The sequence below is a fragment of the Mastigoproctus giganteus genome, chromosome 12, assembly GCF_048544385.1.
Source record: "Mastigoproctus giganteus isolate SK-2022 chromosome 12, ASM4854438v1, whole genome shotgun sequence".
In the NCBI taxonomy this organism is placed as follows: Eukaryota; Metazoa; Arthropoda; class Arachnida; order Uropygi; family Thelyphonidae; genus Mastigoproctus; species Mastigoproctus giganteus.
Window position 1 is genome coordinate 3804317 of NC_143586.1, and position 22498 is coordinate 3826814.

Below are 22498 nucleotides of genomic sequence, written 5' to 3' on the forward strand. Positions count from 1 at the left end.
GCCATATTCATCTTTAGTCCAAAATCCTTACTAACTGTGCATAACTGATTAAGATTTTCCTCTAATTCTTTGGGATCGTGGCTTATGACCACAATGTCATCTGCAAATCGTAAATGGTTTAGGTACTCTCCGTTCACATTGACTCCTTTCTGCGACCAGTCTAATCTTCTGAAAGCTTCCTCAAGGGCAGCAGTAAACAGCTTCGGAGATATTGTGTCTCCTTGTCGAACTCCTTTCTCGATTTTAAATTTGCTACTGTCTTTGTCTAGTCTAATAAAGGATGTAGCACTCTCATATATTTTCTTCAAAATCATAATATATGGAGTATCTATGCCTTGTCTTTCCAGTGCCCGAAACATTGCCTTATGCTGTATGGAGTCAAATGCCTTTTCATAATCCACAAATGCCAGGCATAATGGTGTTTTATATTCATTTGCTTTCTCCATTAGCTGTGATATTACGTGAAGGTGATCCATAGTTGAGAATCCTGTCCTAAAGCCAGCTTGCTCTTTCGGTTGATTCTCATCAAGTATTCTTTCTAATCTGTTAGTAATTACCCTTGTGAACAACTTGTAGATATGGGATAACAAGCTAATTGGTCTATAATTTCCAATTTCTGATTTATCTCCTTTCTTATGCAGCAAAACTATGATTGCATTATTCCATTGCTTAGGCATCACACCTTTTCTAATGCACTTTGTGGAGAGCCTTGCCAGTTTTTGTGTTATGGCTCTTCCTCCCAATTTTAACAACTCTACAGTAACTTCATCTTCCCCCGGGGTTTTCCGATTCTTCATTTTCTTCAATGCATGTTCTACCTCATCAGGAAGAATATCGGGTATGTTGTATGTGTTGCTACTTTGCAATCCATGTTCCCCACTGCTGGTATCATTCCCTTGCTCCTTGTATAATTCTCTATAGTAGTCTTCTGCTATTTGAATTATGCCTTCTCTGCTGTTTATAAGTACACCATCGCTATTCTTCAGTTTCAGTATCATTTGTCTTTCTGTATTACTGCTCATGGCTGCTGATTTAAATCCTTTGTTTTCCCTTAATGCTTGTTCTACTTTTCTTGTGTTAAATCTTCTTATGTCCTCTCTGAGTCTCTTTCTAATGGCTTTGCATAACTCAGTATACTCAATTTTCTCCCTGTCAGTGTTTTTCTTGCTCTTCATTTGTCGTCTTTGGTTCATCATGACAAGTGTTTCTTGACTAATTTTTTCTTCTTTGGATTTCTGTTTCCCTATAGGTTTCTTGGGCTTTATCACTTTCAGAAAGTTGTAATATTCCTCGTCGATATCTTGGTCTTGAGCAGTCTGCAGAAGCTCAAACTTGTTCTTAAGTTCCAGTACATACTGCTTTTTCTCCTCTTCTGTTATTTCAAAGACCTTTGTATTATTTACTCGAGTCAGTTTTTTCCTTTCCTTTCCTACATCTATATCAAGTGTACATCTTACCATTCTGTGATCACTTCTAACATTTACCTTATTCAGGACGGTAACATCATTCACAATATATCTTCTGTTAGTGAGGATGAAGTCGATTTCATTAGTTGTTAATCCATTTGGACTCTTCCATGTCCACTTTCTGTTCACCCTTTTCTTGAAAAAAGTGTTCATTACTGACAGTCCTTGAGATTCTGCAAATTCCACAAGTCTTTCACCTCTTTTATTTCTTTCACCAATTCCAAAATTTCCTATAGTTCCTCTTTCTGCGCTGTTTTGCCTTTTTCCAACCTTAGCATTGAAGTCCCCCATAATAATAGTGTAGTGGGTTTTCTGCTCATCTAGAAGACTCAATTTCAGTGTACATTTCTTCAACCTCTTCATCATCGTGGCTCGATGTTGGTGCATAAATCATTATATTCTTTAGCTTGTACCTCTTAGAAATCTTGAATATTAGTCTTGACACCCTTGGTGATGTACTTTTGAATTCCAAAATGTTGTTTTTAAAATCTTTATGGACCAGAAACCCAACTCCACCTTCACTCCTTTCACTGTTTCTATTGATGTACAGCAGATTTCCACTTGATAAACTTATAAGTGATTCATTTCTTTTTCTTGTTTCAGCCAAACCGATGATATTCCAATTCACATTTTCTAATTCCTTTTCCAGCTCTGATATCCTGTCTTCACTGATGAGTGATCGTACGTTATAACAGGCCAAGTTCAATTTCCGTGCATGGCAGCCTGGTCGTACCCAGAGATTCTTAGCACCCTCTGCTTCCACTCTGATCCTCTCGCTGCCGTAAGAGGGAGAGTGTGAAAGCTGCTGGGGACTGAGGGCCATTTGTATTGTTGTGCTCTCATTGCTGGAGGGTTTGGTCTTTTCCTCTTCACGCTGACCAGGTGTCTTGAAGAGAACCACTCTACACGTTCGTTGCCACCTAAGTGACGTAACAGGGCTTACCATCGAGAAGGTGTGCATGAGTGGATTTTAGGGAGGCAGGCCAACCGGACTTCTCCTAAATCTTCTGTAATAGAGAGATATTGGATCCATCAGTGTTTTAGGGTGAGTGTCTGATAACACATAGGATACCTGTTCCCCTCTAAGCCCCTCAGAGATGTACTAATACCAAACATACCCTCGCACACAGACCTTGACATTCTATTTGATCAAAAGATGTCCTTTATCAACCAGATCAACAAAATCAGTACAAAGTTTTCTCGTCTACTGTACATCTCAAAGCAGCAGCCGCTACACATCCAACATCTCCCTCACTGTTAAAAAGTTCATCACCTCTGCAATCTACCCTGCTATTATCTATGGTTCAGAAATATGGGCCTCAGCCACACCTACAAACCTTAAGTGGGTGTACACTGCTGAATACTGGTTATTGAAATTGGCCAAAACTTCTTCTGCCTCCTGCTACCACAACCACCATGAAGGCACAAGCACTCAAAATCCCGAGGGTGAAGTTCCTGATTGTGGAAAAGAGGCTTGTCTTCACAGCCAAACTTGTCACAGGCCAGATATCATATCCCAATATTTGGAATGCTTGCTCTTGGAGGGTCCCACAGCCAAGCCTAAGATTGTCACCTGCACTTGTGGCTCACCACAAGAGGCTTGAACTCACAGAGAGGTTTCTACCCAAGCAGATGCTCGCTGCCCTGAACTGTGTGGATGCTGATTTTGACAGGCTAATAAGTAACAAGGACAGATACAACTTCATCAAAGCCCTTGAACCCTGACCTACTAAAAGGGATCATGATGCTTCAAATCTGTCATCACTGGAGCCCTGCTGAATCATAGCCAAGTTGTATTCTGTTTTTCTGTATTTATATTCAGTTCTATATTTATATACTGTATTTTATTGCTTTTTGTATTTGTATGCTGTATTTTGTAACCCTATTTGTATGCCGTATTTTATTCTGTTTTTCTCAAACTGCTACATGTGAACCCCTGGCCACTCATTGCCACGATGAGATATTATACTGTAACTCTGTACTTCACAATAAAGATTTATTTATTTGATTTGTAAATGTTAAACTTCAGTTGCTATTTCTCAGCCCATCTGCCTAATTTTTGTAGATCTTGTTGCAGCAGTATACCTTCTTACTGTCATTAGCCACCCTGCTAATCTTTGCATCATCTTCAGATTTAGACATTAAATCTAAATTCTAGACTCTCATCAATATCATTAACAAATACAGAAAAGAATGGGTCCAGCACTGAATCCTGTGGGACTCCATTAATAACATTAGTTCACAAAGCGCAATGTCCAATGATAAACACTGTCTTCTCCCACTCTGCTATCCCTTTATCCATACCAGTGACTTTCTGTTAATACCGCACTACTCCAGTTTAGTACAGCAGTTTTTTAGGTGCAACAGTGTCAAATGCTTATCTGAAATCCAAGTATGTGATATCAAAATTATTTTTTACATCCAGTTTCTATCTAACTGCATTATAGTATGAAATAAAATTCGTTAGACAAGATCTCCCCTTAACAAACCCATGCTGTGACTAAAATATAACTGCACTACTGTCGAGGTGGTCCTGCATTGCTTTTAGCCAGTGACCCCCATTATTTTCCATGGAACAGAAGTTCAGCTAACAGGCCTGTAATTATCCGTGGCACCCTTTGATCCCCCTCACTGTGAATTCAGGATACATTTGAACATCTCCCTGAATCGAAAGATGCTCTCATAATTATGGCTAAGGGTTTGCTTACCTCCTTTGCTGTTTTCCTTAATATGATTAGATTGATTCCACCCACCACAGTTGCCTTTTTTATGTTTAACTTCAACAATTTCTCTTCCACTTTCCTCTCCATTATGACAAAATCATTTAGCTCCTGTTAGATTTAGTATTAGTAGTGGAAATGGTGTAAAAAAAAAAAGCAAGCTTATACAGCATCAGCCAGGAAAAAAAAAAACCGTCCCATTTCACCTATACATTCCCTCCAACCGTTTGTGTAGTTATTCCTTGAATTTATTTAAGCTATCCACTTCAAGAACAACAGAGGGAAGTTTGTTCCAACAATGAACCACCTGCTGGCTAAATGCAAATTCCACACATCTGTTCTGCAACCATCCTTCCTCAGTTTGAATTTTTGCCACCCCCATGTGCATAGTCTTAGCAAGAGGAAGAATCTCATCAGCATTGAGCTTGCTCAATACTGTTTGAAGCCTTAAACAATCAGAAAGCATTGTAAGTGCTTAGTCTTGCGATGCTGCAATTTGCAGAACTGAATCCTTTCTTGATAGCAGAACCCCCCTTTTTCCCCCTCACCTATATTATTGCCCTTCTCCATACCCCTTCCAGCAGCTCTGAAATCTAAGTATATGATATCAAAATTATATTTTCCTTCCAGTTCATTTGTGATTGCTTAATCACAAATGAACTGGAATTGCTTAATGACAAGATTTCTCCCTTCACAAACCCACATTCTGTCTGAAGTATTACTCCAGTCCTGTCTAGATGGTTCTGCATTACTTCTTTAACCAGTGACTCCATTATTTTTCCTGGAACAGAAGTGAATCTCTGTAATTGCTCTTGACACTCTTTGATCATCCTTTTTTGAATTGGGGTAATCAAGTTCTTTCTTTGCCAACCCACAGGAACTAGCCCTTAATTCAAAGATGCTCTCATAATTGTGGCTAACAGTTTGCTTACCTCCTTAGCTGCCTTCTTTAATATAACTGGATAGATCCTATCTACCCCAGGTGCCTCCTTTATGTTTAATATCAACAATTCCTCTTCCAATTTACTCTCAGTTATTACAAAATCATTTAGCTTCCTGTTAGAGTTGAATAAACTTCTAGCATCCACTTCCCTAAAGAATTCCTCATGTGTGAATGTAGGTGCAAAATACTCATTAAGTTTGTCAATAACCTGTGCAGTATCATGAACAGTTGAACTCTAGATATCAAGTGAACCAATTTGATTCATTCTCTTCATGTAGCGTTTACACAAGTAAAGAGGTCTTTGCTGTTTTTCTTTGCATCCTTTGCCAAAGATTTCTCATATACTCCTTAGCATTTCTAATCTCCTTTGTGGCTCGATTACAGACTACTTTATATCTATCATAGGCTTTTGTGTTGCCTTGTAATTTATATGCATTCCATGCATTTTTCTTCTCTGCCACTAGTCTCATTCATTCATCTGAAATCCATTTAGGTCGAAGCCTCGAACGTATTCCTTCATTGGTATGAACAGCCTAGTAGCTTCTATAATTATTTCCACAAGTGCTTCCCATTTAGAATTCACTGTTGATAAGTTGTTCCACTGTATAGAATTAAAAAGCTGTTCAAGACCACTTTTACAAAAGTAAAATCCCTTACCTTTGCCCTATATGGTAGTTATGTTTTTAAGTAAATCCCACATCAATATGTTGTTGTTGCCACCTATTGGTTCTTTTATTTTCAGATTCTTAATGCATAAAGAGTCAGTGCAGTCAGTGTTATGGTCATTGGAGGTATCTGATTTTCATAAATGACTTCGATGAAGGGATAGAGGGCGTGATGTCTAAATTTGCAGATGATGTAAAGATTGGTAGAGTAGTTAATGATCATTAACTTCTTCAGAGCGACCTAGATAAACTTCCCTGAAGTTTATATAGAAAAATGGCAGCTATGCTTTAATCCAGCAAAGTGTAAGGTATTACACCTGTGGAACAGTAACCCCAAAATAACTTATACACTTGGTGGAGTTGAACTAAAGCCAGTAGTGGAGGAAAAGAACTTGGCACGAAGCTCTCTGAGCATTGTAGAGTAGACAGGTTGCAGGGAAGGTCCATGGCGTCCTATTGATGATTTATCGAACATTTGCTAGTAGAGATAAGGACGTCATAATCCCGTTGTATAAGACTATTGTTAGACCACACGTGGAATACTGAGTTCAGATATGGAGAACTCACCTAAAGAAAGACATTCTTCTTGAAAAGGTCAAGACCGGTAACTCGCCTGGTGAGATCGCCAAAAGGGCATCCGTATCAGGAGAGACTATGAATATGTGGGTTGCAGAGCTTTGAATCCGTGCACCTTAGAGGAGACTTGATAGAGGTGTTTAAAGCTCTGAGAGGCATAAGCAAAATAAATGAAGGAGGATGAAATTTTCATGGCTATATATTATTCTAGAACTAAGGACCATATTTTCAAGTTATGGGGGGGGGAGATGTTTAAACTGGATTCTTGGAAGTTTTATTTTAGCTAGTGAGAATAAGATACCTACATGGGTGGTAGAGACTGACAGTTTGGGAAATTCAAATGTCAGCTGGATAGTTATCCATGGGAGTGGGGGGAAATGTGTAGGTTGTCTATCTCATTTTATTTTATTAATTATTATTATTTAAAATTTTCTTATTTATTTTATTTTTATTTTTGGGTGGTGCAGCATAAGCCACAGGCTTCCGTATCAGGAAAGACTGTGGCCATTGCTAATACTAATATCACTGCAATGCTGATAATCAAATCAAGAGTACTGCTCTCTCTAACATGCTGCTTTAGAAAACAATCATCCATTAAATCCATGAAAGTCATATGCATGTGTGTACTTATGTAGTGGGAATTTATGTGCGAGTGACTAGTCGGCAAATTCCATTGAATATCTGGAAATTAAAATTGTGTATTATAAGGCATCCTTATCTGCTGGCCCCTCTATTTCTCTGTACAGTTGTTCATTGTTCTCTTCAGAGTCATAAGGTCTATAATGCACTCTTATTCATGCATTATAGCCATAGCAGCTTATGCACCATCAAACCCCCATAACAAAAACAGCACTCTTACTCTCATTTTTGCTTTCCCAGTGCTAATGTCACTCCAAACTGTCTGAACATTTCACTGGTCACTTATGTTAATTGGATTCATTGCTTTAGATTGTGTTCTTAACTGACAGCATAATAACCTCTCCCCTTCTATCCTTTCTGCCTATGTTGCGCTCCCCATATTCAAAATTTGGCCCTTATATCTGAGCGACACCACTTCTCTGCTATTTCAACAGTGTCTGCATTTAATGATTGCCCATTCCTTCAAATTCATCAAATTTATTTACCACGATCCTAGCATTGGTGGTGTACATGAACCTGCTCTTACCCCCTAGTTACTTAACACAACCTGTCTATTTACTTATTCCATGATCACTCACAACAGGCCTTACAATCCCCAGTATCTTGCTTTCCTGGCCTGTTGCACAATAGAAGCAGTGCTAGAATTGGAAGCAGTGATTTCTAGCAGCTATTGTTAATCTGTTAGTCTGTGTTATCCCCTCCACAATCTTAGCAGTGTTCCAACCCATTTAATACTACATCAATAGCATCAGCAAATATTCTTGCACACTTTCTATTTATCCCATCCCTGTATAAGCACTCTCTCTCCTGTTAACAAGCACAGACCATGCTCTGAAAAATTCTACTCCATAAGCTTTGCACAATCTCTCCAGGGCTCAATTGAATGACAAGGTTTTATCATGTACTCTCTCCTATTGTGTCTGGTCAGAATTGCAGACATTTTCTTTCAAATTTAATCCTAACTTTGACTTTTTTTTCAATATTGACCTGTACTTCTTAGTAATTCCAGATCTCCACTTAATGTCGTTAGTGCCAATACAAGAATATCATCTTTTGTGTCCTTAAAAGGTGATATCTGCTGCAGCGAGGGGAAAGCCAGAGGTGTATTCAACTCTAGCAGTAAGCTAGAGAATCTTGTAATAACTGAGAGTAAAGTGGAGGAGAAATTGTTGAAGATAAACACAAGAAAGGCACCCGGGGTGGATGGGATCTATCCAGTTATATTAAAGGAGCCAGCAGAGGAAGTAAGCAAACCCTTAGCCATAATTATGAGAGCTTCCTTGGACTCAGGGGAGGTACCCACAGACTGGAGATGTGCAAATGTGACCCCAATTCACAAAGGAGGATCAAAGGCTGACACAAGTAATTATAGACCTGTGAGTTTAACTTCTGTTCCAGGAAAATTAATGGAGGCACTAGTTAAAGAAGCACTGCAGGATCATTTAGACAAGACTTCAGTTATAGCTCGGACATAGCATGGTTTTGTTAAGGGGAAGTCTTGCCTGACCAATTTGATTGGATACTATGATGCAGTCACAAAGGAACTGGATGCAGGGAATAACTTTGATATTATATACTTGGATCTTAGAAAGGCTTTTGATACTGTTGCACATGGAAGACTGCTGCACAAATTGGAGCAGTGTGACATTGGAGGCAAATTGCTGCAGTGGATAAAGTGGGTGGCTGAGGGGGAGAAGACAGAGAGTGGTAATCAATGGACACTGCTCGTCGTGGACTAATGTTATTAGTGGAGTCCCTCAGGGCTCAGTCCATTATTGTTTTCTGTATTCATAAATGATATTGATGATGGTATGTCAAGCTTAATGTCAAAGTTTGCAGACGATACAAAGGTAGGCAGGGTTGTCAAGGACACTACTGACACTATGCTGCTGCAACAGGATCTGGAAAGGTTGAGCAGATGGGCTGAGAGGTGGCAAATGAAGTTTAACATTGACAAATGTAAAGTACTACACATGGGAAACAGCAACCCCAGAGCAATGTATCAACTCTGTGGTACTACACTGACAGTGGTAGAGAATGAAAGGGACCTGGGGGTGGTTGTGCAGGCAGATATGAAGTTCTCTGATGCAGGCAGATATGAAGTTCTCTGAGCAGTGCAGACGGGCTGCAAGAGTAGCTCATGGTGTATTGTCAATGATATATAGGAATTTTTCTAGCAGGGATAATGATTATTCCCTTGTATAAGGCAATGGTCAGGCCACACCTAGAGTACTGTATACAGGTCTGGCGGCCTCATTTCAAGAAGGATGTAGAGCTGCTGGAACGAGTACAGAGAAGGGCAACAAGATTAGTGAATTGAACAAAGGGGTGCTCTTATGAAGAAAGGCTTAAGTTTTGCAAATTACAGTGTCTGGAGACTAGGCACCAGCGAGGTGATCTGATAGAGGTGTATAAAGCATTGAATGGTTTGAGCATGCTCAATGCTGATGGGATTCTTCCTCTTGCTCAGAATAATCACCTGAGAGGGCATAAATTCAAATTGAGGAAAGACAGATGTAGGATAGACGTGCGGAAATTTGCCTTTAACCAGCGAGTGGTTGGTTGGTGGAACAGACTTCCATCCCTTGTCGTGGAAGTTGATAGCCTAAATAAGTTTAAGGCTCAGCTGGACAGGTATTTTGAACGAACAGAGGGGTGAAGTGGAAGTGGTTTTTTTTTTTTTTTTTTTTTTATGGCTGATGCTGCATAAGCTTGCTTTCTTGCATCAAATGCCTCTACTAATGCTAATGCAGCATCAGCAGATATCATTTTTTATCAACTTTTGTTCTCAGGCCAACATTTAGTCCTATTCCACCTATCCTTTTTGCACAATGTATTTCCCATTTCCTTGACATATAGAATAACTATCAATAACAAACTCCTTTGGGACTAATGCATTCTGCCCTGGGGTTGCCATTGTGTTTCCTGATTTTCAAGTGTGAGCTCTGACATTGATTGATTGATTGATTGAAGGAGCAGCAGTGCGTAGCACACAAACACTTCTTGATTAGACCAGGGTTCGAGCCCGTCACCACCAAATATGGCGCCTCCGTAGCCAGGTGGGAAGGAGCAGCAGTGCGTAGCACACGCTTCTTGATTAGACCGGGGTTCGAGCCACCAAATACGGAGGATGCGGAAAGGTCAGGGAATAACCACCGCATATCCTGGAGCAATATGGCCTTAGTTGCTAATGCTCCTAAAAACCAAATAAACAACAACAACAACCACCAAATATGGAGGATGCGGAAAGGTCAGGGAATGACCACCGCATATCCCGGAGCAATATGGCCTTAGTTGCTAATGCTCCTAAAAACCAAATAACAAACAAACAAACATCTGACATTGAGTTGGGCAGCTGAGAGCTTGATGGTTGCCCCCCATTTTAATTCCTTCGAGAGTATCGATCCTACTTTCAAAGGTCTCAAACACACATCAGAATGCTTAGTTGGCACCTAATTTCTTCTCACATTCTTCACTGAACATACACAAAGACATTCTCCTTTGGCTTTATCATGTCATGTTCCATAAAGTCCACAAATATTGCAAATTTTGTGAGGCCATTATTCGTAGGAAAATCTCCCTTTCCACTTTCCATTCTCCCCTGAGCCACAACACTCCCACTGCTTTGAGCTCATTGCTTTGCTCTATAGAAGAGCAAATTTATGCTGAATTTGATTTCTGTTAAATTCAGCATAAATGAGAATGCAACATTAAAATATACTTAAATGCAATGATAACACTAGTCTAATTCACAGATGTGCAGCAATAATGTGTACTATGATATCTTGTTTAAGTTATATATATTATGCTGTACCATTATATTTGTAAAGTTATAAGTTAATTATAATACATAATAAAATTATCTAATGTAAACCTACATAATTTGATCTTTCAAGATGCCTATTTACCACAATTAAAATACAAGAATTCCCCTACCATGCACTGCAATATAAGTTACGAGATACAATATTTGTGCAAAATCACCAATAGAAAGGTTCGACATATAGTAAGTCGGAATGTAGAAAATCTCTAGCTAAACCCTTCCTAAAGAATTCCTTGTGTGTGAATGGATGCAGGATACCTATCCGGCCTGTCAGTAACCTGAACAGGAACAGTTAAACCATTAAAATCAAGTAGACCAATATGATTCAACCCTTTCCTTCTACTGTTAATATAATTAAAGCAGTCTTTGCTGATTTTCTTGACATTGTTTGTCAGAGACTTCTCATAATCTGCCTTGGCTTGCCTAACTCCTTTGTGACTTGATTGCAGAGTAATTTGTAACTAGCATAGACTGCAGTATTACCTGACCTATTAATTTATATGCATCCCATGCATTTTTCTTCTCTGCCATGTGTCTCAATAGTTCATCTGACATCCATTTAGGTCTAAGCCTTGAACAGTATTTCTTAGTTGGTATGAAAAGCCTAGTAGCTTCTATGATTATTTAACTGAATGCTTATTTAGAATTTATTGTTGGTAACATCATTAGTTGGTCCCACTGCACAAAATTTAAAAACTGCCGGAGACCACTGTAGTCTCCTTTATGGAAGCAAAAACCCTTCCTGTTACCCTTGATGGTAGGTACATTTTTAAGTAAATCCCACATCAGTGCACTGCCATCTAGTGCTTCTTTTAACTGCAGATTCTTAATCTGATAAAATAATATTCAAGAGTATTGCTCTCAAGAGTTCCCTCTCTAACATGCTATTGTAGAAAGCAAGCATCCAATAAATTCACGAAAGTCTTGCTAGTGTGTCAGCAACCCACAAGTTTCAGTAAACCTGGAAAGATAAAATTTTCCATAATAAGACATTCTGATATATTGGACCACTCTTTCTCTGTACAGTTGTTCATTGTACTAATCAGTCATTTGGTCTATAACACACTCCTACTGTCATTTTTGTTTTCCTAGCTTATGTCACATGAAACTGATTGAACGTTTCACTGGCCACCCATGTCAACTGAATAAGATGCCTTAGATTTTATATGCTTCTTAACTAAGAACATAACCCCTCCTCCTCTTTCCTGCTTTCCTCTTTGTCATTTCTGTATATATCATACTGCCTTTATTCAAATTCTGCATCCCTTATATGTGAGTGACATCATGCCTCTTACATCTCCACAATGTCTGCATTTGATGACGACAAGCACTTCAAATTCATCGAATTTATTTTCTATGCTTCTAGAATTGGTGTATGTGCAGGTGCACCTGTTCTTACTCTTAGTTCCCCTAACACATTCCATGCATTTCCATGTTGCTTGATTACCCACAGCAGCCTTGAATTCCCCAGTACCTTGCTTTTTGGGCTGCTGCATGTTCCAATAGAAGCAATGTAAGAGTTACTTTCACTTCTGCTTGCAGCTGTTGTTAGTCTATGTATCCCCACCAAGCTGGCAGTTTTCCAACCTATCTAATACTGCCTCAGTAGCAACAGAAAATATTCTTGCACCCTTCCTATTTAAGTGTGCCCCAAAATTCTAATCCATGAGCCTTGCACAATCTCTCCAGTTTCAAAATGATTAACAAGACTCTCATCATGTACTCTCTCCTATTGCATCTGGACGGAATTATAGACACTTTTAAAATTAACCCTTTGCGACTCTTTTTTTTTTTTATTTTTATTTTTTTTTTACTTTCATCATTTCCCTATATTTATTAAGTCCTTAGATCTCCTAATGTCATTAGTGCCAACATGTGCAACATCACCTTTTTGCTCCTAAACAATATCTGCTCTACATCATCAATATTAGAAAAAATAACTGCTCAGTGAAAAAAAAAAACCTTATCTGTGTAGTAAGTTCAGTGTTGTCATGATCTATGGATCAATTCTGCAAAGTCTACTTTCCTGGCTATTTTCTATGAATGACATTGTGTAAATCACTGTATAAATTGTTAGTATTTCAGGATCACATTTTGGCTGTGTGGGACAAATTCATAATGAACAATGCCCTGAGAAAAAAATATGGTAAGCATGATCTTCTCAGTAATAGTATTTGCCATATAGTGCAAGGAAGTTGCAGGCTTTTGCTGCAACTAGAAAAACCCCACTAGAAAAAAAAACCAAGTAGATAAGAAAATGCAAATTATGCACTTCCCTCCTCACACAAGTAACTATCCAGTTGACCTTTGAAATTATTCAAACCTGTCAGCCTCAAATACATGCGAGAGCAACTTGTTCCAGTAATCAATGACTCGCTGGCTAAAAGAAAACTTACTAGGATTTAATCTAAACCTCAATCCCTGTAGTTTAAATTAATGACCCCTAGTTCTGGAATTCTTTATAACAGTAAGAATTCCACCTTCATTCATTTTATTAATTCCTCTCAGATCCTTATAAACCTCAGTCAGGTCACCTCTGAGATGCCTGGTTGCCAAGCTCTAATGAGTCTTTCCTCATATGGTCGACCTTCTACTGACATCACCATTAGTTGCCCATCTTTGAAACTTTCAAGAAACTGTCTTTTTGCAGGCGAGTCTCCATACTTGATCACAGTATTCCACGTGTTCTTACAATTGCCTTATACAGTTGTATTGTGACCTCCTTATCTCTATAGGATAACGTTCGATAAATCATCAATAGGACACTATGAGCTTTCTTGGATAGGAAACAATGTACTTCTTGGCAATGGTCATTAATGATTCTGCCAATTTAATATCATCTGCAAATATTGACATCACACCTTCTATCCCTTCGCCGATCTCATTTATGAAAACGAGAAACAACAGTGGTCCATTAACCGATCCTTGAGGGATCCCACTCATGGTGTTACACCATTAATCACAACCCTCTACTTTCTACCCTGAAGATACCCAGCAATTCATCATAATCTTAATCCCAGTAATCCCAACCTGTTCAAACTTATACGAGGTGCTACCTAAAAGTTCCCGCAATGTATTTATAAAATAAATTAGTCACCCTGGGTCTTATTTGCCACTGTCACCTTCAAAGTAGACCCCTTGAGAACGTAAACACTGATCCCAGTGGTTCTCCCATGATTTGAATGCGTCCTGAGAGTCCTTTGTCATAGTGTTTAGCACTGCCTGCAATTCAGTTTGGATATCCTCTGCGCTGTCAAATTAGCATTACCATTAGTAGAGGCATTTGATGCAAGAAAGCAAGCTTATGCAGCATCAGCCAAAAAAAAATATATATATATATAAATAAATAAAAAATAAAAAATAAGTAAATCAATAAATAAAAAATAACCACTTCCACTTCACCCCTCTGTTCGTTCGAAATACCTGTCCAGCTGAGCCTTAAACTTATTCAGGCTATCAACTCCCACGACAAGGGATGGAAGTCTGTTCCACCAACCAACCACCCGCTGGCTAAAGGCAATTTCCACACGTCTATCCTACATCTGTCTTTCCTCAATTTGAATTTATGCCCTCTCAGGTGATTATTCTGAGCAAGAGGAAGAATCCCATCAGTATTGAGCATGCTCAAACCATTCAAGGCTTTATACACCTCTATCAGATCACCTCGCTGGTGCCTAGTCTCCAGACACTGTAATTTGCAAAACTTAATCCTTTTTTCATAAGAGCACCCCTTTGTTCCAATCACTAATCTTGTTGCCCTTCTCTGTACTCGTTCCAGCAGCTCTACATCCTTCTTGAAATGAGGCCTCCAGGCCTGTATACAGTACTCTAGGTGTGGCCTGACCATTGCCTTATACAAGGGAATAATCACCTCCTTATCCCTGCTAGAAAAATTCCTGTATATTATTGACAATACACCATGAGCTACTCTTGCAGCCCGTCTGCACTGCTAAGAGAACTTCATATCTGCCTGCACAACCACCCCAGGTCCCTTTCATTCTCTACCACTGTCAGTGTAATAACCACAGAGTTGATACGTTGCTCTGGGGTTGCTGTTTCCCCATATGTAGTACTTTACATTTGTCAATGTTAAACTTCATTTGCCACCTCTCAGCCCATCTGCTCAACCTTTCCATATCCTGTTGCAGCAGCACAGTGTCAGTAGTGTCCTTGACAACCCTGCCAACCTTTGTATCGTCTGCAAACTTGGACATTAAGCTTGATATACCATCATCAATATCATTTATAATTACAGAAAACAATAATGGACCCAACACTGAACCCTGAGTGACTCCACTGATAACATTAGTCCACGATAAGCAGTGTCCATTGATTACCACTCTCTGTCTTGTCCCCCTCAACCACCCGTTTATCCATAGCAGCAATTTGCCTCCAATGCCACACTGCTCCAATTTGTGCAGCAGTCTTCCCTGTGCAACAGTATCAAAAGCCTTTCTAAGATCCAAGTATATAATATCAAAGTTATTCCCTGCATCCAATTCTTTTGTGACTGCATCATAGTATCCAATCAAATTGGTCAGGCAAGACTTCCCCTTAACAAAACCATGCTGCGTCCGAGCTATAACTGAAGTCTTGTCTAGAAGATCCTGTAATGCTTCTTTAACCAGTGCCTCCATTAATTTTTCTGGAACAGAAGTTAAACTAACAGGTCTGTAATTACCTGTCTCTCTCTCTCTCTCTCTTTGTGGATTGGGTTCACATTTGCACATCTCCAGTCTATGGGTACCTCCCTTGAGTCCAAGGAAGCTCTCATAATTATAGTTAAGGGTTTGCTTACTTCCTTTGCCGCCTACTTTAATGTAACTGGATAGATTCCATTCACCCCAGGTGCCTTTCTTATGTTTATCTTCAACAATTTCTCTTCCACTTTACTCTCAGTTATTGCAAGATTATCTAGCTTACTTCCAGAGCTTAATACACTTCCCTGAATAACTCCTCATGTGTGAATGTAGATGCAAAATATTCATTTAGTTTAACTACATGAGCAGGATCATCAACAATTGAACCATAGATATCAAGTGGACCAATCTGATCCATCCCCATACACTCACAATCCACCAACAATAATGGTGGAAGAAGCAAAGTATGAGTCAACAGCATCGCTTTGATGAGAATCCTGACATGCAAGTATTTGCTACTCTGTGAGGATGCAAGGCAAAAACTAGGTTAAAACTTGTAATAATAAAAAGCTGTTTCACCATTCCATTTGTCAGCTACCTCAGCAGGTTCATCAACGATCGAATGGACCAATCTGATTTATCCCCTTCCTTCTAGAGTTTACCTAAGTAAAGAAGTCTTTACTGTTTTTCTTTGCATTGTTTGCCAAAGATTTCTTGTAATCTGCCTTTTCTTGCCTAATGTCCTTTGACTTGATTACAGACTATCTTATATCTACCATAGGCATCTGTGTTCCTGATAATTTGTGTGTCCCTTGCATTTTTCTTCCCTACCACGAGTCCCATTAGGTCATCTGACATCCATTTAGGCCTAAACCTTGAACATCTCTTAGTTGGTATGAAGTAGTTTCCAAGATTCATTCCTTGAATGCTTCCCATTTAGAATTTGCTGTTGGTAACATCATGATTTGGACCCACTGTATAGAATTTAAAAACTCTCTGAGATCACTGTAGTTACCTTCACGAAAGAAAAAACCCTTTCCCTTACCCCCCAACGGTAGTTAGATCTTTAAGTAAATCCCACATCAGTACACTGTAATCACTGCCATCTAGTAGTTTCTTTATCTGCAGATTCTTAATGCATGAAGAATTACTGCTGATAAACAGATCAAGAGTATTTATTACTCCCTCTGGTTGTCTCTCGAACATGCTACTGTAGAAAACAATCCAATAAATCCCAAAAAGTCTTTCTGAAGTGTGAGTCACCAACCCACAAGTTACAGTCTATTTGCGAAGATAAAATCTCCCATTATAAGGCAATCTGATTTACTGGCCCACTATTTCCCTGTACATGTTCATTATACTCATCAGAGTCATATCTTGCATGAACCAATTATATGTATGCAAGTGCATGATTCATTGTGATACATGCAGAGAGTTAGCTTATATCATTTTAATGGCTTCTTTTTGAACAAACCTTGTACCAAATTGAATACAATAATATTTTCTTATTCAGGTGAGACACATTTTAAAAAAACAGTCATGGGAGCGCACAGAAGAGGAATCCAAGGTATTATGTCAGCTGTCAGATGTAACTGATTTAGTACAAAGTAGAATGGAAAGGCATCATTCTCTAAAAGAAAGAACTAAAGAGGTATAATTTCTTTTATTTTGTAATTTTTTAATACAAAAACATTTTAACATTTCATACATATCTAGTCATATTAAAATGAATGTCAATAATTATACAAAAAGTTTTATATGGACTAATAAAATTTTAGGGTAGAGAGCCTCAAGCTATATAAATTTTTGAACTATGACACTGTTTAGTGATTTGCATCATTACTACATAGTTGGCTTTTAAGCCAAACCAAAGGTTACTATAATTTCACTATTGCCAAACCAAAATTTATCTTAAAAAATTCAACTCATTATTTGACAGCTGTTGTTGTGAAATCATTTTTTAACATAGAGTTGAAATCCTTTACAGCAAGTCACCTTCCTCTTATACTTTGAATAAGCAACACTTCTCCATTAGAGAAGTCTACTCTTACTTATTCTCATTTGAGAATGGGGTGACGACCTTTTCATTTCCGTATTGCTGGACATTCTGAGAATGTCCATAGTATGCTGGAATATAGGGGTTTACAAGGTTTGCCATTGTAACTTTAGTTTATGTGTGATAATTATTATTGCTAAGTTCAAATTATTTAAAAGAATTTCATGTCAAACTTCAAAAAATAGTAGAACTAAAATATATTTTTTTTAATCAGCCAATACAGACAACTACAATTGGTATAAACATAAAAGTGAAATGTATTGCTGCTTTATGAATAATCAAAAATCAATTTTCAGTTTATCAGTTTTAGTTCATTATTTGATTTAAAAACATTTTTTGTTTGAATACTGTTTTGAGGATATCATAAGCACAATATGTAAAAGTCCTTACAAGTAAGTATGTTTATATTTCATCTTAGCATTAACAAAGGCACATGATGCAAGGAGGTAAGCTTATATAGCATCAGCCAAAAAAAAAAAAAAACCCTTATTTCAACCATCCACTCGCAAGTTCTGCCTTGAATCTATTTAAGCTATCAACTTCTACAACAACGGACGGAAGTTTGTTCCAGCAATCAACCACCTGCTGGCTAAAGGCAAACTTCCGCACATCTATCCTGCAACAGTCTTTCCTCAATTTGAATTTATGCCCTCTCAGGAGATTATTCTGAGCAAGAGGAAGAATCCCATCTGTATTGAACATGCTCAAACCATTCAAGGTTTTATACACATCAATCAGATCAACTCACAGGTGCCTAGTCTCCAGGCACTAATTTGCAAAACTTAAGCCTTTCTTCTTAAGAGAAATCCTTTGTTCCATTCACTAATATTGTTGCTCTTCTCTGTACTTGTTCCAACAGCTCTACATCCTTCTTAAAATGAGGTCTCCAGACCTATATACGCTACTCAAGGTGTGGCCTGACCACACATTATATAAGGGGATAATCGCCTCCTTATCCTTGTATATCATAGAAAAATTCCTGTATATCATTGACAAGACACCATGAGCTACTCTTGCAGACAGTCTGCACTGCTCAGAAAACTTCATATCTGTCTGCACAATTATCCCCAGGTCCTCTTCATTCTCTGCTACTGTCAGTGTGGTACCACAGAGTTGATATGTTACTCTGGGATTACTGCTTCCCATACGTAGTACTTTACATTTGTCAATGTTAAACTTCATTTGCCACCTCTCAGCCCATCTGCTCAACTTTTCTAGATCCTGTTGCAGCAGTGTACTGTCATTAACAACCCTGCCAACCTTCGTATTGTCTGCAAACTTGGACATTACGCCTGATATACCATCATCAATATCATTTATAAATATAGAAAAAAAACAATGGGCCTAACACTGAACCCTGAGGGACCCCACTAATAACATTAGTCCACGAAGAGCAGTGTCCATTGATTACCACTCTGTCTTCTGCAACTGAACCATCCCTTTATCCATAGCAGCAATTTGCCTCCAATGCCATACTGCTCCAATTTGTGCAGCAATCTTCCATGTGCAACAGTATCAAAGGCTTTTCTAAGATCCAAATATATGATATCAAAGTTATTCTCTGCATCCAGTTCCTTTGTGACTACATCATAGTATCCAATCAAATTAGTCAGACAAGACTTCCCCTTAACAAACCCATGCTGTGTCCGAACTATAACTGAAGTCTTGTCTAGATGATCCTGCAATGCTTCTTTAACCAGTGCCTCCATTAATTTCCCTGGAACAGAAGTTAAACTAACAAGTCTGTGATTAACTGTGTCTCCCTTTGATCCTCTTTTGTGGATTGGGGTCACATTTGCACATCTCCAGTTCATGGGTACCTCGCCTGAGTCCAGGGAAGCTCTCATATTTATGGTTAAGGGTTTGCTTACTTCCTTTGCTGCCTCCTTTAATATAACTGGATAGATTCCATCCACCCCAGGTGCCTTTCTTGTGTTTATCTTCAACAATTTCTCCTCCACTTTATTCTGAGTTATTGCAAGATTATCTAGCTTACTGCCAGAGTTGAATACACCTCTGGCATTCCCCTCCCTGAATAACTCCTCATGTATGAATGTCGATGCAAAATATTCATTTAGTTTGTTAGCTACATGAACAGGGTCATCAACAGTTGAACCATCGATATCAAGTGGACCAATCTGATTCATCCCCTTCCTTCTAGAGTTTACATTAGTAAAGAACTCTTTGCTGTTTGAATCCTTTGCCAAAGATTTCTCATAATCTGCCTTCGTCTGCCTAACCTCTTTTGTAACTTGGTTACAGACCAGCTTATATCTATCATAGGTTTCTGTGTCACATGTTAATTTATATATATCCCATACATTTTTCTTCTCTGTCTCATGTCTAATTAGTTCATCTGACATCCATCTAGGCCTAAACCTTGAACAATATTTCTTTGTTGGCATGAAAAGTCTAGTAGCTTCCCAGATTAATTCTTCGAATGCTTCCCATTTTGAATTTGTTGTTGGTAACATCAACAATTGGTTCCACAGAATAGAATTTAAATACTGTCTCGACCGCCGTAGTCACCTTTATGAAAACAAAAACCCTTTCCGAGGTACCTTTGATGGTAGTTACCTCTTTCTGTAAATCCCACTTCAGCACACTGTGATCACTGCCACCTAGTGGTTCCTTTATCTGCAGATTCTTGATGCATGAAGAATCACTACTGATAATCAGATCAAGAGTATTACTCCCTCTAGTTGCCTCCCGAACATGCTGCTGCTGTAGAAAACAATCATCCAATAAATCCACAAAAGCCTTGCTAGTGTGTGAGTGACCAACCCACAAATTCCAGGCAATATCTGAGAAATTAAAATCCCCCATTATAAGACACTCTAATTTACTGGCCCACTCTATTTCTCTGTACAATTGCCCATTATACTCATCAGATTCATTAGGCCTATAGCACACACCTCTCATTTTTCCTTTCCCAGTGCTTATGTCACAACAAACAGATTCAACATTGCATTGTCCACCCACATCAACTGGATGCACTTCTTTAGATTTTGTTTATTAACTAACAGCATAACCCCTCCTCCCTTCCTGTCTTGTCTATCCTTTCTGTACACATTGTACTAATTCCAGTTCTGCACTGCTTATGTCTGTGTGACACCATGTCTCTGATATCTCAACAATATCTGCCTTTGATGTCTTGACTAGCACTTCAAGCTCATCAAATTCATTAACTATACTCCTTGCGTTGGTGTACATGCAAGTATACATGCACCTGTTTCTACTCTTAGTTACCCTAACACAGCCCATGTATTTACTTGTTCTACTATGACTCCCGGCAGTCCTGGAAATTCCCATTGCCTTGCTTTCCAGGCTGCTGCTCAATTGCATTTCAATAGAAGTAGTGCAAGAATCACTTTTACCTGTTGCCAGCAACTACTGTTGATCTATTAGTCCGTGTATCCCCCTCAAGCTAGCAGTTTTCCGACCTACCTAACACTGCCTCGATAGCATCAGCAAATATTCTTGCAACCTTTCTATTTAAGTGTATCCCATCCCTGTAGAACAGTCTCTCCTGTTAACAACCACAGACCAGGCTGAGAAAAATTCTACCCCTTGAGCCTTGCACAATCTCTCCAAGGGCGAATTGTGATTGACAAGGCTCTCATCATATACTCCTTCCTATTGTGTCAGGGCAGAATTGCAGACACTTTCAAAGATCTGTACCCGAATTTCACTTTTTATTAAGTTTACCTCTTGAATTTATTTAAGCTATCAACTTCCACAATGAGAGTTTGTTCCAGCTGTCAACTACCTGCTGGCTAAAGGCAAATTTCTGCACAGCTATTCAACAACTACATTTCCTCAATTTGAATTTATGCCCCCTCAGGTTCATAATATGAGAAAGAGAAAGAATCCTATCAGCATTGAGCTTTCTCAACCCATTGAAGGTGTTATACAGCTCAATCAGATCACCTCGCAGGTGCCTAGTATCCAGACGTTGCAATTTGCAGAACTTAAGGCTTTCTTGGAAAGAGGACACCTTCGTTCCCCTCGCTGATCTGTTGCCCTTCTCTGTACTCGCTCAAGCGACTCTACATCCTTCCTAAAATGAGGCCTCCAGACTTGTACTCAAGGCATGGCCTGACCATTAACTTATACAAAGGGATAATCACCTCCTTTTCCCTGCTAGAAAAATTCCTGTATATCATTGACAATATCCCATGACCTGCTCTGGCAGCCTGTCTGCACTTCTCAGAAACTTCATATCTGACTGCACAATTACACCCAGGGCTTTTTCACTTTCTACCACCCTGTAGTAGAAACTGTAATACACCATAAGACTGAGTCTCTGGTTAAAGGAATGGTTTTTAAATCATTGCTGTGCTTTTCTTCATGCATAATTGAAATCATATTTATTGCTGCATGGAGAACAAGAGATTCAGTGAAAAAGATTCCGTTTTTTTCATTATCTCTGGGTGTTCCGTTTGTGTCTTTTAAATTTAATAGGTTTCATGCTTTCGTTAGCTAGTTTTTCGTAACATATTACGCACACAAGACGTTACTCGTCATCATCAACAACGCTGTAAGTGAAGCTATACTTTATAAATTCCTCTTGATATTTTTTATCCTTTTGATTTGGAATATGATGGCTCTCTACGAGAAATTGGTGGTTGCACTACGCTTAAAATGACGTTAGTGTCTAAATTTTCACATGATATATTTCATACCTTATTAGCTTCTGAGGTATCAGAAGTAACATTATCATCACTCCTCGGCTGTTTTGTTCTAAGTACCCATTTGCCCATGGTAAAATATTTTTTCTTCTTAAAAAAAAACGATAATAACAGTGAAATGTGCAATATAAAGAGTAGCATAAGAATGAAAAAACACAGCTGTGTTGACATGAATGCACCAAATTGCGACTCAGAATAAAGTGCATGTGCAACAGACTTGCTATATAACATATATTTACTCCCACTGCATATTTGCACCTCCTGCTTTTAAGCAATATT

The 22498-nt window shown here is 38.7% G+C and overlaps 1 protein-coding gene across 1 annotated transcript in view; it reads left to right on the forward strand.

Annotated features, from left to right (window-relative positions):
• Sirt7 (sirtuin 7) overlaps positions 1–22498 on the forward strand; it is a 177318-nt gene that overhangs the window by 10885 nt on the left and 143935 nt on the right. Inside the window, exon 2 of the mRNA XM_090386586.1 lies at positions 16986–17123. Coding sequence (XP_090242712.1) covers positions 16986–17123 — 138 coding nt within the window. The remainder of the gene's footprint in view (positions 1–16985; positions 17124–22498) is intronic.